Source organism: Oncorhynchus kisutch, unplaced genomic scaffold, assembly GCF_002021735.2.
Source record: "Oncorhynchus kisutch isolate 150728-3 unplaced genomic scaffold, Okis_V2 Okis06b-Okis10b_hom, whole genome shotgun sequence".
In the NCBI taxonomy this organism is placed as follows: domain Eukaryota; kingdom Metazoa; phylum Chordata; class Actinopteri; order Salmoniformes; family Salmonidae; genus Oncorhynchus; species Oncorhynchus kisutch.
In genome coordinates, this window is record NW_022261983.1 from 14815625 (window position 1) to 14827958 (window position 12334).

The following is a 12334-nucleotide window of genomic DNA, read 5'->3' on the forward strand; positions in this document are numbered from 1 at the left end:
CTGGCTGGGGGGGGGGGGGGGAAGATAGTGGCAGAGGGGAGGGGGGGGGGGGGTAAAAGGGGGTGGCTGTGTGCTGGGGTTAGACGTGGGTGGGTGTGTGCTGGGGATAGACGTGGGTGGCTGGCTGTTTGCTGGGGATAGACGTGGGTGGGTGTGTGTGGATAACGAGACCAACCTGGTGGTTGAGGGAGCAACTAGTGTTCCTGATGTCTTGTGGCAGGGTGTGTGTGGTGGTGGTGGTGGGGGGGGTGTGTGTAACTTTGTGTGTGGTGGGGGGGTAGAAGGGGGTGTAACTGTGTGTGTGGTGGGGGGGTAGAAGGGGGTGTAACTGTGTGTGTGGTGGGGGGGTAGAAGGGGGTGTAACTGTGTTTGGTGGGGGGGGTAGAAGGGGGTGTAACTGTGTCTGGTGGGGGGGGTAGAAAAGGGTGTAACTGTGTGTGTGGTGGGGGGTAGAAGGGGGTGTAACTGTGTGTGTGGTGGGGGGGTAGAAGGGGGTGTAACTGTGTGTCTGGTCCCCCTCAGGCGTAACCTGGTGATGGAAGGGGGTGTAACTGTGTGTCTGGTCCCCCTCAGGCGTAACCTGGTGATGGAAGTGGGTGTAACTGTGTGTCTGGTGGGGGGGGTAGAAGGGGGTCTAACTGTGTGTGGTGGGGGGGCAGAAGGGGGTGTAACTGTGTGTGGTGGGGGGCAGAAGGGGGTGTAACTGTGTGTGTGGTGGGGGGGTAGAAGGGGGTGTAACTGTGTGTGTGGTGGGGGGGGGTAGAAGGGGGTGTAACTGTGTGTCTGGTCCCCCTCAGGCGTAACCTGGTGATGGAAGGGGGGTGTAACTGTCTGGTGGGGAGGTAGAAGGGGGTGTAACTGTGTGTCTGGTCCCCCTCAGGTGTAACCTGGTGATGGAAGGGGGTGTAACTGTGTGTCTGGTCCCCCTCAGGCGTAACCTGGGGGTAGAAGGGGGTGTAACTGTGTGTCTGGTGGGGGGGGGTAGAACTGTGTGTCTGGTCCCCCTCAGGCGTAACCTGGGGGTAGAAGGGGGTGTAACTGTGTGTCTGGTGGGGGGGGGTAGAACTGTGTGTCTGGTCCCCCTCAGGCGTAACCTGGGGGTAGAAGGGGGTGTAACTGTGTGTCTGGTGGGGGGGTAGAACTGTGTGTCTGGTCACCCTCAGGCGTAACCTGGTGATGGAAGGGGGTGTAACTGTGTGTGGTGGGGGGGGGGGTAGAAGGGGGTGTAACTGTGTGTCTGGTCCCCCTCAGGCGTAACCTGGTGATGGAAGGGGGTGTAACTGTGTGTGGTGGGGGGGGGGGGGGTAACTGTGTGTGTGGTCCCCCTCAGGCGTAACCTGGGGGTAGAAGGGGGTGTAACTGTGTGTCTGGTCCCCCTCAGGCGTAACCTTGTGATGGAAGGGGGTGTGACTGTGTGTGTGGTCCCCCTCAGGCGTAACCTGGGGGTAGAAGGGGGTGTAACTGTGTGTCTGGTCCCCCTCAGGCGTAACCTGGTGATGGAAGGGGCGGCGGCGGCGGCAGGGGGGCAGCTGGTAGAGTTGACGTCTCGTGACGGGGCCTGGTTCCTGGAGGAGCTGTGTTCCATGAGCGGTAATATCACCTCATTGGTCCAGCTGCTGGGGCAGTGTCAGCTCCTCCACACGACCTGGACCTGCCCTCGCCGCAGGAGACCGCCCAGACCGTCTACCTGGCCAACGCCGTCTACACCTGTCTACAGGTACGGTGTAATGGGGGGGTGTGTGGTGGAGGATAGAAGTGTGTGTGTGTGTGTGTGGTGGAGGATAGAAGTGTGTGTGTGTGTGTGGTGGAGGATAGAAGTGTGTGTGTGTGTGTGTGTGTGTGGTGAGGATAGAAGTGTGTGTGTGTGTGTGTGGTGAGGATAGAAGTGTGTGTGTGTGTGTGTGTGTGTGGTGAGGATAGAAGGTGTGTGTGTGTGGTGAGGATAGAAGTGTGTGTGTGTGGTGGGAGGATAGAAGTGTGTGTGTGGTGAGGATAGAAGTGTGTGTGTGTGGTGAGGATAGAAGTGTGTGTGTGTGTGTGGTGAGGATAGAAGTGTGTGTGTGTGTGGTGAGGATAGAAGTGTGTGTGTGTGGTGAGGATAGGAAGTGTGGTGTGTGTGGTGAGGATAGAAGTGTGTGTGTGTGTGGTGAGGATAGAAGTGTGTGTGTGTGTGGTGAGGATAGAAGTGTGTGTGTGTGTGGTGAGGATAGAAGTGTGTGTGTGTGGTGAGGATAGAAGTGTGTGTGGTGTGGTGAGGATAGAAGTGTGTGTGTGTGGTAGAGGATAGAAGTGTGGTGGTGTGGTGAGGATAGAAGTGTGTGTGTGGTGAGATAGAAGTGTGTGTGTGTGGTGGAGGATAGAAGTGTGTGTGTGGTGGAGGATAGAAAGTGTGTGTGTGTGGTGGAGGATAGAAGTGTGTGTGTGGTGAGGATAGAAGTGTGTGTGTGGTGTGTGGTGTGCTGTGTGTGTGTGTGGTGTGTGTGTGTGTGTGTGTGTGTGGTGTGTGGTGAGGATAGAAGTGTGTGGTGTGTGTGGTGAGGATAGAAGTGTGTGTGTGGTGAGGATAGAAGTGTGTGTGTGGTGAGGATAGAAGTGTGTGTGTGTGGTGAGGATAGAAGTGTGTGTGTGTGTGGTGAGGATAGAAGTGTGTGTGTGTGTGGTTGAGGATAGAAGTGTGTGTGTGTGGTGAGGATAGAAGTGTGGGTGGTGGGTGAGGATAGAAGTGTGTGTGTGTGGTGAGGATAGAAGTGTGTGTGTGTGGTTGAGGATAGAAGTGGTGTGTGTGTGGTGAGGATAGAAGTGTGTGTGTGTGGTGAGGATAGAAGTGTGTGTGTGTGGTGAGGATAGAAGTGTGTGTGTGTGTGGTGAGGATAGAAGTGTGTGTGTGTGTGTGGTGAGGATAGAAGTGTGTGTGTGTTGGTGAGGATAGAAGTGTGTGTGTGTGGTGAGGATAGAAGTGTGTGTGGTGTGTGTGTGTGGTGAGGATAGAAGTGTGTGTGTGTGTGGTGAGGATAGAAGTGTGTGTGTGTGTGGTTGGAGGATAGAAGTGTGTGTGGTGGGAGGATAGAAGTGTGTGTGTGTGGTGAGGATAGAAGTGTGTGTGTGTGGTGAGGATAGAAGTGTGTGTGTGTGGTGAGGATAGAAGTGTGTGTGTGTGGTGAGGATAGAAGTGTGTGTGTGTGGTGAGGATAGAAGTGTGTGTGTGTGGTGAGGATAGAGTGTGTGTGTTGTGTGTGTGTGGTGAGGATAGAAGTGGGTGTGTGTGTGTGGTGAGGATAGAAGTGTGTGTGTGTGGTGAGGATAGAAGTGTGTGTGGTGGAGGATAGAAGTGTGTGTGTGTGGTGAGGATAGAAGTTGTGTGTGGTGTGGTGAGGATAGAAGTGTGTGTGTGTGGTGAGGATAGAAGTGTGTGTGTGTGGTGAGGATAGAAGTGTGTGTGTGTGGTGAGGATAGACGTGTGTGTGTGTGGTGAGGATAGAAGTGTGTGTGTGTGGTGAGGATAGAAGTGGTGTGTGTGTGGTGAGGATAGACGTGTGTGTGGTGTGGTGAGGATAGAAGTGTGTGTGTGTGTGGTGAGGATAGAAGTGTGTGTGTGTGGTGAGGATAGAAGTGTGGTGTGTGTGGTGGAGGATAGAAGTGTGTGTGTGTGGTGAGGATAGAAGTGTGTGTGTGTGGTGAGGGATAGAAGTGTGTGTGTGTGGTGAGGATAGAAGTGTGTGTGTGTGGTGAGGATAGAAGTGTGTGTGTGTGGTGAGGATAGAAGTGTGGTGTGTGGTGAGGATAGAAGTGTGTGTGTGTGGTGAGGATAGAAGTGTGTGTGTGTGGTGAGGATAGAAGTGTGTGTGTGTGGTGCGGATAGAAGTGTGTGTGTGTGTGGTGAGGATAGAAGTGTGTGTGTGTGGGTAGGATAGAAGTGTGTGTGTGTGTGGTGAGGATAGAAGTGTGTGTGTGTGGTGAGGATAGAGTGTGTGTGTGTGTGTGGTGAGGATAGAAGTGTGTGTGTGTGGTGAGGATAGAAGTGTGTGTGTGTGGTGAGGATAGAAGTGTGTGTGTGTGGTGAGGATAGAAGTGTGTGTGTGTGGTGAGGATAGAATGTGTGTGTGTGTGTGTGGTGTGGTGAGGATAGGAAGTGTGTGTGTGTGTGGTGAGGATAGAAGTGTGTGTGTGGTGAGGATAGAAGTGTGGTGAGGATAGAAGTGTGTGTGTGTGGTGAGGATAGAAGTGTGTGTGTGTGGTGAGGATAGAAGTGTGTGTGTGGTGGTGAGGATAGAAGTGTGTGTGTGTGTGGTGGAGGATAGAAGTGTGTGTGTGTGTGTGGTGAGGATAGAAGTGTGTGTGTGTGGTGAGGATAGAAGTGTGTGTGTGTGGTGAGGATAGAAGTGCTGGTGTGTGTTGGTGAGGATAGAAGTGTGTGTGTGTGGTGAGGATAGAAGTGTGTGTGTGTGTGAGGATGAAGTGTGGTGAGGATAGAAGTGTTGTGTGTGGTGAGGATAGAAGTGTGTGGTTGGGAGGATAGAAGTGTGTGTGTGTGGTGAGGATAGAAGTGTGTGTGTGTGGTGAGGATAGAAGTGTGTGTTGTGTGGTGAGGATAGAAGTGTGTGTGTGTGGTGAGGATAGAAGTGTGTGTGTGTGGGAGGATAGAAGTGTGTGTGTGTGGTGAGGATAGAAGTGTGTGTGTGTGGTGAGATAGAAGTGTTGTGTGTGGTGAGGATAGAAGTGTGTGTGGTTGGTGAGGATAGAAGTGTGTGTGTGTGGTGAGGATAGAAGTGTGTGTGTGTGTTGTGTGTGGTGTGGTGAGGATAGAAGTGTGTGTGTGTGGTGAGGATAGAAGTGTGTGTGTGTGGTGAGGATAGAAGTGTGTGTGTGTGTGTGTGTGGTGAGGATAGAAGTGTTGTGTGTGGTGAGGATAGAAGTGTGTGTGTGTGGTGAGGATAGAAGTGTGTGAGGATAGAAGGTGTGGTGGTGAGGATAGAAGTGTGTGTGGTGGTGAGGATAGAAGTGTGTGTGTGTGGTGAGGATAGAAGTGTGTGTGTGTGGTGAGGATAGAAGTGTGTGTGTGTGGTGAGGATAGAAGTGTGTGTGTGTGGTGAGGTAGAAGTGTGTGGTGTGTGGTGTGGGATAGAAGTGTGTGTGTGTGTGTGTGTGTGTGTGGTGTGGTGTGGTGGGATAGAAGTGTGTGTGGTGAGGATAGAAGTGTGTGTGTGTGGTGGGGATAGAAGTGTGTGTTGTGGTGAGGATAGAAGTGTGTGTGTGTGGTGAGGATAGAAGTGTGTGTGTGTGGTGAGGATAGAAGTGTGTGTGTGTGGTGAGGATAGAAGTGTGTGTGTGTGGTGAGGATAGAAGTGTGTGTGTGTGTGTGTGTGTGTGTGTGTGTGTGTGGTGGGGATAGAAGTGTGTGTGGTGAGGATAGAAGTGTGTGTCAACAAAAAAAAAACAAATTCCTTCCATTTTATTTTGGGTTTAAAAACGTAATTTAAGCTGTTAACTAGAAGTGGTTGTTTTTGGCCCGTTACCGGGTTTGGGGGACACACGCACACATACCCCCCCCTGATGGTGAAGCAATGCATTTCCTTCTCTCTCCAGATGACCTGGCATGCCTCCTAGCTCAATGTTTACAAGAGACATAGAGGACATGTTGACACCTAATATACTATCTAGACATACAGGACATGTTGACACCTAATATACTATCTAGACATACAGGACATGTTGACACCTAATATACTATCTAGACATGTTGACACCTAATATACTATCTAGACATACAGGACATGTTGACACCTAATATACTATCTAGACGTACAGGACATGTTGACACCTAATATACTGTCTAGACGTACAGGACATGTTGACACCTAATATACTATCTAGACGTACAGGACATGTTGACACCTAATATACTATCTAGACGTACAGGACATGTTGACACCTAATATACTATCTAGACGTACAGGACATGTTGACACCTAATATACTATCTAGACATACAGGACATGTTGACACCTAATATACTATCTAGACATACAGGACATGTTGACACCTAATATACTATCTAGACATACAGGACATGTTGACACCTAATATACTATCTAGACATACAGGACATGTTGACACCTAATATACTATCTAGACGTACAGGACATGTTGACACCTAATATACTATCTAGACCTACAGGACATGTTGACACCTAATATACTATCTAGACATACAGGACATGTTGACACCTAATATACTATCTAGACATACAGGACATGTTGACACCTAATATACTATCTAGACATACAGGACATGTTGACACCTAATATACTATCTAGACGTACAGGACATGTTGACACCTAATATACTATCTAGACATACAGGACATGTTGACACCTAATATACTATCTAGATATGTTGACACCTAATATACTATCTAGACCTACAGGACCCCCGGGGGGGGTGAAAGTGGGTCTCTAACTTGGGAAGTGTAACAACCCCTCACCAATGTTATCAGAATGACGTTGTCCACCTTTACTGGTCCGCTTGTCTTTCTGGCTGATCCCTCCTTTCCTTCCTTCCTTCCTTCTATCCTTTTTTCCTTCCTTCCTTCCTTCCTTCCTTCCTTCCTTCCTTCCTTCCTTCTTTCCTTCCTTCTTTCCTTCCTTCCTTCTTTCCTTCCTTCCTTCCTTTTTTCCTTCCTTCCTTCTTTCCTTCCTTTTTTTCTTTCCTCCTTTCCTTCCTTCCTTCTTTCCTCCTTTCCTTCCTTCCTTCCTTCCTTTTTTCCTTCCTTTTTTCCTTCCTTTTTTCCTTCCTTCCTTACTTCCTTCCTTCCTTCCTTTTTTCCTCCCTCCCTCCCCCCCTCCCTCACAGGAGCTGAACACTAACTTCCGTCAGATCATCTTCCCGGAGGCTCTACGCTGCATGTTGAAGGGCGAGGCCACCCTGGAGACCATGCTGTCGGAGCTGGACCTTTTAGTGGAGCAGTGTGCAGACGGGGTCTCCCTGCAGGGGCTGGCCGACGCCCTGCACACACACCTCCGCAGCGCCGCCATGGGCCTGGAGCACGAGGCGGACACACAGTGTCTCCACATCACCAGGTTAGAACAGACACTGTCTCCACATCACCAGGTTAGAACAGACACTGTCTCCACATCACCAGGTTAGAACAGACACTGTCTCCACATCACCAGGTTAGAACAGACACTGTCTCCACATCACCAGGTTGGAACAGGGGAACAGACAGGCAGTAGGGTTTGTGTTAATTGGTTATGTTACATTACAGGATGTTGAGGGCCCAGTACTGGGAACAGACAGGCAGTAGGGTTCGTGTTAATTGGTTATGTTACATTACAGGATGTTGAGGGCCCAGTACTGGGAACAGACAGGCAGTAGGGTTCGTGTTAATTGGTTATGTTACATTGCAGGATGTTGCGGGCCCAGTACTGGGAACAGACAGGCAGTAGGGTTCGTGTTAATTGGTTATGTTACATTGCAGGATGTTGCGGGCCCAGTACTGCCAGCTGATGCAGCCTCCAGGGGCCAGTATGGATGCCGTGGGACAGGACTCTCCTAAGATGTCCGCCGGTCAGATGCTGCTGGTGGCCTTCGATGGCATGTTTGCTCAGCTAGAGACCGCCTTCGGGCAGCTCACAGAGAAGGTTACACATCTACTTCCTCAATGTCCTCTCTCTCCCTCTCTCTCTCTTTCTCAATCTCTTTACCCTCTCACCCTCTCTCTTTCTCAATCTCTTTCTCAATCTCTTTCCCCTCTCTCAGCCTCACTTTCTCAAGCTCTTTCCCCTCTCTCAGCCTCTCTCTTTCTCAAGCTCTTTCCCCCCCCTCACCCTCTTTCTCAATATCTTTACCCTCTCAGCCTCTCTCTTTCTCAAGCTCTTTCCCCCCTCTCAGCCTCTCTCTCTCTCTCTCTCTCTCTCTCTCTCTCAGCCTCTCCCTTTCTCAAGCTCTTTACCCTCTCAGCCTCTCTTTCTCAAGCTCTTTCCCTTCTCAGCCTCTCTTTCTCAAGCTCTTTCCCCCCTCTCACCCTCTCTCTTTCTCAATCTCTTTACCCTCTCAGCCTCTCTCTTTCTCAAGCTCTTTACCCTCTCAGCCTCTCTCTTTCTCAAGCTCTTTCCCTTCTCAGCCTCTCTTTCTCAAGCTCTTTCCCTTCTCAGCCTCTCTTTCTCAAGCTCTTTCCCCCCTCTCAGCCTCTCTCTTTCTCAAGCTCTTTACCCTCTCAGCCTCTCTCTTTCTCAAGCTCTTTTCCCTCTCAGCCTCTCTCTTTCTCAAACTCTTTCCCCCCCCTCTCACCCTCTTTCTCAATCTCTTTCCCCTCTCAGCCTCTCTCTTTCTCAATATCTTTACCCTCTCAGCCTCTCTCTTTCTCAATCTCTTTACCCTCTCAGCCTCTCCCTTTCTCAAGCTCTTTCCCCTCTCAGCCTCTCTCTTTTCTCAAGCTCTTTCCCCTCTCAGCCTCTCTCTTTCTCAAGCTCTTTCCCCTCTCAGCCTCTCTCTTTCTCAAGCTCTTTCCCCTCTCTCAGCCTCTCTCTTTCTCAAGCTCTTTCCCCCCCCTCACCCTCTTTCTCAATCTCTTTACCCTCTCAGCCTCTCTCTTTCTCAAGCTCTTTCCCCCCTCTCAGCCTCTCTCTTTCTCAATCTCTTTCCCCTCTCTCAGCCTCTCTCTTTCTCAATCTCTTTCCCCTCTCTCAGCCTCTCTCTTTCTCAATCTCTTTCCCCTCTCTCAGCCTCTCTCTCTCTCTCTCTCTCTCTCTCTCTCTCTCAGCCTCTCCCTTTCTCAAGCTCTTTACCCTCTCAGCCTCTCACTTTCTCAAGCTCTTTACCCTCTCAGCCTCTCTCTTTCTCAAGCTCTTTACCCTCTCAGCCTCTCTCTTTCTCAAGCTCTTTACCCTCTCAGCCTCTCTCTTTCTCAAGCTCTTTACCCTCTCAGCCTCTCTCTTTCTCAAGCTCTTTCCCCCCCCCCTCTCACCCTCTTTCTCAAGCTCTTCCCCCCCCCTCTCACCCTCTTTCTCAGTCTCTTTCCCCCCTCTCACCCTCTTTCTCAGTCTCTTTCCCCCCTCTCACCCTCTTTCTCAGTCTCTTTCCCCCCTCTCACCCTCTTTCTTTATGGCTCAATCACTCTTTCATCTTAAACTCATCTTTGTCTTGTTATTCCTCTTCACTCCACATTCCATTTGTTTGTCACTTTTATCTCAGGCTATTCCTTTCTTCTCACTCTCCCGTCTCTCAATGACGTTATTTCCTCTCCTCTCTAGATGATTTCCATGGAGGTACCGCCGGCGTGGAGGAAGGTGGATGTGATGCGTGAGGCGCGGGCGGCCCAGGTCCATTTCTTCCACAGCGGTCCTCACAGACATGTTCTGGAGGAGATCTTCTTCCTCAAGAGACTCCAAACCATCAGGGAGTTTTTCAGGCTCTGTGGATCCTTCGCTCAGACACTCTCTGGTGAGAATACTGATGGCTTTATAGTCTCTCTGTGTGGATCCTTCGCTCAGACACTCTCTGGTGAGAATACTGATGGCTTTATATAGTCTCTCTGTGTGGATCCTTCGCTCAGACACTCTCTGGTGAGAATACTGATGGCATTATATAGTCTCTCTGTGTGGATCCTTCGCTCAGACACTCTCTGGTGAGAATACTGATGGCTTTATATAGTCTCTCTGTGTGGATCCTTCGCTCAGACACTCTCTGGTGAGAATACTGATGGCTTTATAGTCTCTCTGTGTGGATCCTTCGCTCAGACACTCTCTGGTGAGAACACGGATGGCTTTATAGTCTGTGTGGATCCTTCGCTCAGACACTCTGGTGAGAACACGGATGGCTTTATAGTCTCTCTGTGTGGATCCTTCGCTCAGACACTCTCTGGTGAGAACACGGATGGCTTTATAGTCTGTGTGGATCCTTCGCTCAGACACTCTGGTGAGAACACGGATGGCTTTATATATTCTCTCTGTGTGGATCCTTCGCTCAGACACTCTCTGGTGAGAACACGGATGGCTTTATAGTCTCTCTCTGTGTCAAAATTCATTTTCAATTTAAGGGGCTTTATAGGCCGGGGAAACATATGTTTACATTACCAAAGTAAGTGAGGTAGATAACAAACAAACACTAAGTGAAATAAAAAGTTAAAACAGTCATTATTACACTAGTTAGAAAAGAATCAAGACGTTTCAAATGTCATGTGTCTGTTATGAGCGTTGTCCTGTCACTCAGATCCAGAACGGCAGTAGAGGTCAACACTAACGTCATGTGTCTGTTATGAGCGTTGTCCTGTCACTCAGATCCAGAACGGCAGTAGAGGTCAACACTAACGTCATGTGTCTGTTATGAGCGTTGTCCTGTCACTCAGATCCAGAACGGCAGTAGAGGTCAACACTAACGTCATGTGTCTGTTATGAGCGTTGTCCTGTCACTCAGATCCAGAACGGCAGTAGAGGTCAACACTAACGTCATGTGTCTGTTATGAGCGTTGTCCTGTCACTCAGATCCAGAACGGCAGTAGAGGTCAAAACTAACGTCATGTGTCTGTTATGAGCGTTGTCCTGTCACTCCCATCCAGAACGGCAGTAGAGGTCAACACTAACGTCATGTGTCTGTTATGAGCGTTGTCCTGTCACTCCCATCCAGAACGGCAGTAGAGGTCAACACTAACGTCATGTGTCTGTTATGAGCGTTGTCCTGTCACTCAGATCCAGAACGGCAGTAGAGGTCAACACTAACGTCATGTGTCTGTTATGAGCGTTGTCCTGTCACTCAGATCCAGAACGGCAGTAGAGGTCAACACTAACGTCATGTGTCTGTTATGAGCGTTGTCCTGTCACTCAGATCCAGAACGGCAGTAGAGGTCAACACTAACGTCATGTGTCTGTTATGAGCGTTGTCCTGTCACTCAGATCCAGAACGGCAGTAGAGGTCAACACTAACGTCATGTGTCTGTTATGAGCGTTGTCCTGTCACTCAGATCCAGAACGGCAGTAGAGATCAACACTAACGTCATGTGTCTGTTATGAGCGTTGTCCTGTCACTCAGATCCAGAACGGCAGTAGAGGTCAACACTAACGTCATGTGTCTGTTATGAGCGTTGTCCTGTCACTCAGATCCAGAACGGCAGTAGAGGTCAACACTAACGTCATGTGTCTGTTATGAGCGTTGTCCTGTCACTCAGATCCAGAATGGCAGTAGAGGTCAACACTGTACAGTCGGTATCTGAGAGATTCTTTGTGTCAGATGAAGAAAGGGGGAGGGTCTTAGGAAACAAGGTTTCATCCACTCTGTTTTTATAAAAAACCTTTTTCAACTAGAGAAACGGTTTAAATACATACAGATACTTATCAGGATATTATTATTGACAATATATCGTACCGTTTTGACGATTGCTAGTTGTCTGTTTCTGCTCCAGAACTCCATGATGTTCTCTCAGCTTGTTCTCTAACTGTCTAAATGGAGCCAGTTGGTTTTTAGCACTTCTGTCTCCCTGGCTTCTGTCTCCCTGGCTTCTGTCTCCCTGGCTTCTGTCTCCCTGGCTTCTGTCTCCCTGGCTTCTGTCTCCCTGGCTTCTGTCTCCCTGGCTTCTGTCTCCCTGGCTTCTGTCTCCCTGGCTTCTGTCTCCCTGGCTTCTGTCTCCCTGGCTTCTGTCTCCCTGGCTTCTGTCTCCCTGGCTTCTGTCTCCCTGGCTTCTGTCTCCCTGGCTGACCTAAACTTGTTTTCTCATGGCTCTCTCTCGTCTCTCTGCAGCAGACGTATAGTGAGCAGTATGTTTGGAACATCGACTCACAAAATCACTATCGAATAGTAATCCATATAGAATCGTAGGAATCTAAATACTTATCGTATCGCCACCTAAGTATGATAATATTGTATTGTGAGGTCCCTGGCAATTCCCAGCCTTATGAAACAGTATCTGAAACATTATATATATATATATATAGTGCGTTTGACCCCCTCTCTCTCTCCCCCCCTCCCTCCCTCCCAGGTACGTGCCCCCCAGTGTCTGAGGACCCTCCTCCCTCCAACGGCCCAGTAGTGGGTCTGGGGGGTGTAGGTCTACCAGGGAAGCCCCTGTTCCGGGGGGCGGCGGCGGCGGTGGTAGTGAGCGAGGAGCAGATGACCCGGCCCATCAAGGCGTTCACAGCAGAGTTTGTCCGTCAGATGCTGATTGGTCTTCCCACCCAGACCCTGGGTCTGTCTCTCTGCAGCACTCTGTCTGCCCTGGGTCTGGATCTTACCGCGCAGGTGGAGGCCAAGGACTTTGGAGCCGACGGCAAGGTAGGAAGGAGGCCGTGGAATGTTATAGGAAGGAGGCCGTGGAATGTTATAGGAAGGAGGCCGTGGAATGTTATA

The 12334-nt window shown here is 49.9% G+C and overlaps 1 protein-coding gene across 1 annotated transcript in view; it reads left to right on the top strand.

Annotated features, from left to right (window-relative positions):
• smg1 (SMG1 nonsense mediated mRNA decay associated PI3K related kinase) overlaps positions 1-12334 on the top strand; it is a 141222-nt gene that overhangs the window by 109655 nt on the left and 19233 nt on the right. The window contains 6 exon segments of the mRNA XM_031814105.1: positions 1484-1635; positions 1638-1717; positions 6851-7077; positions 7476-7638; positions 9250-9439; positions 11967-12259. Coding sequence (XP_031669965.1) covers positions 1484-1635; positions 1638-1717; positions 6851-7077; positions 7476-7638; positions 9250-9439; positions 11967-12259 — 1105 coding nt within the window.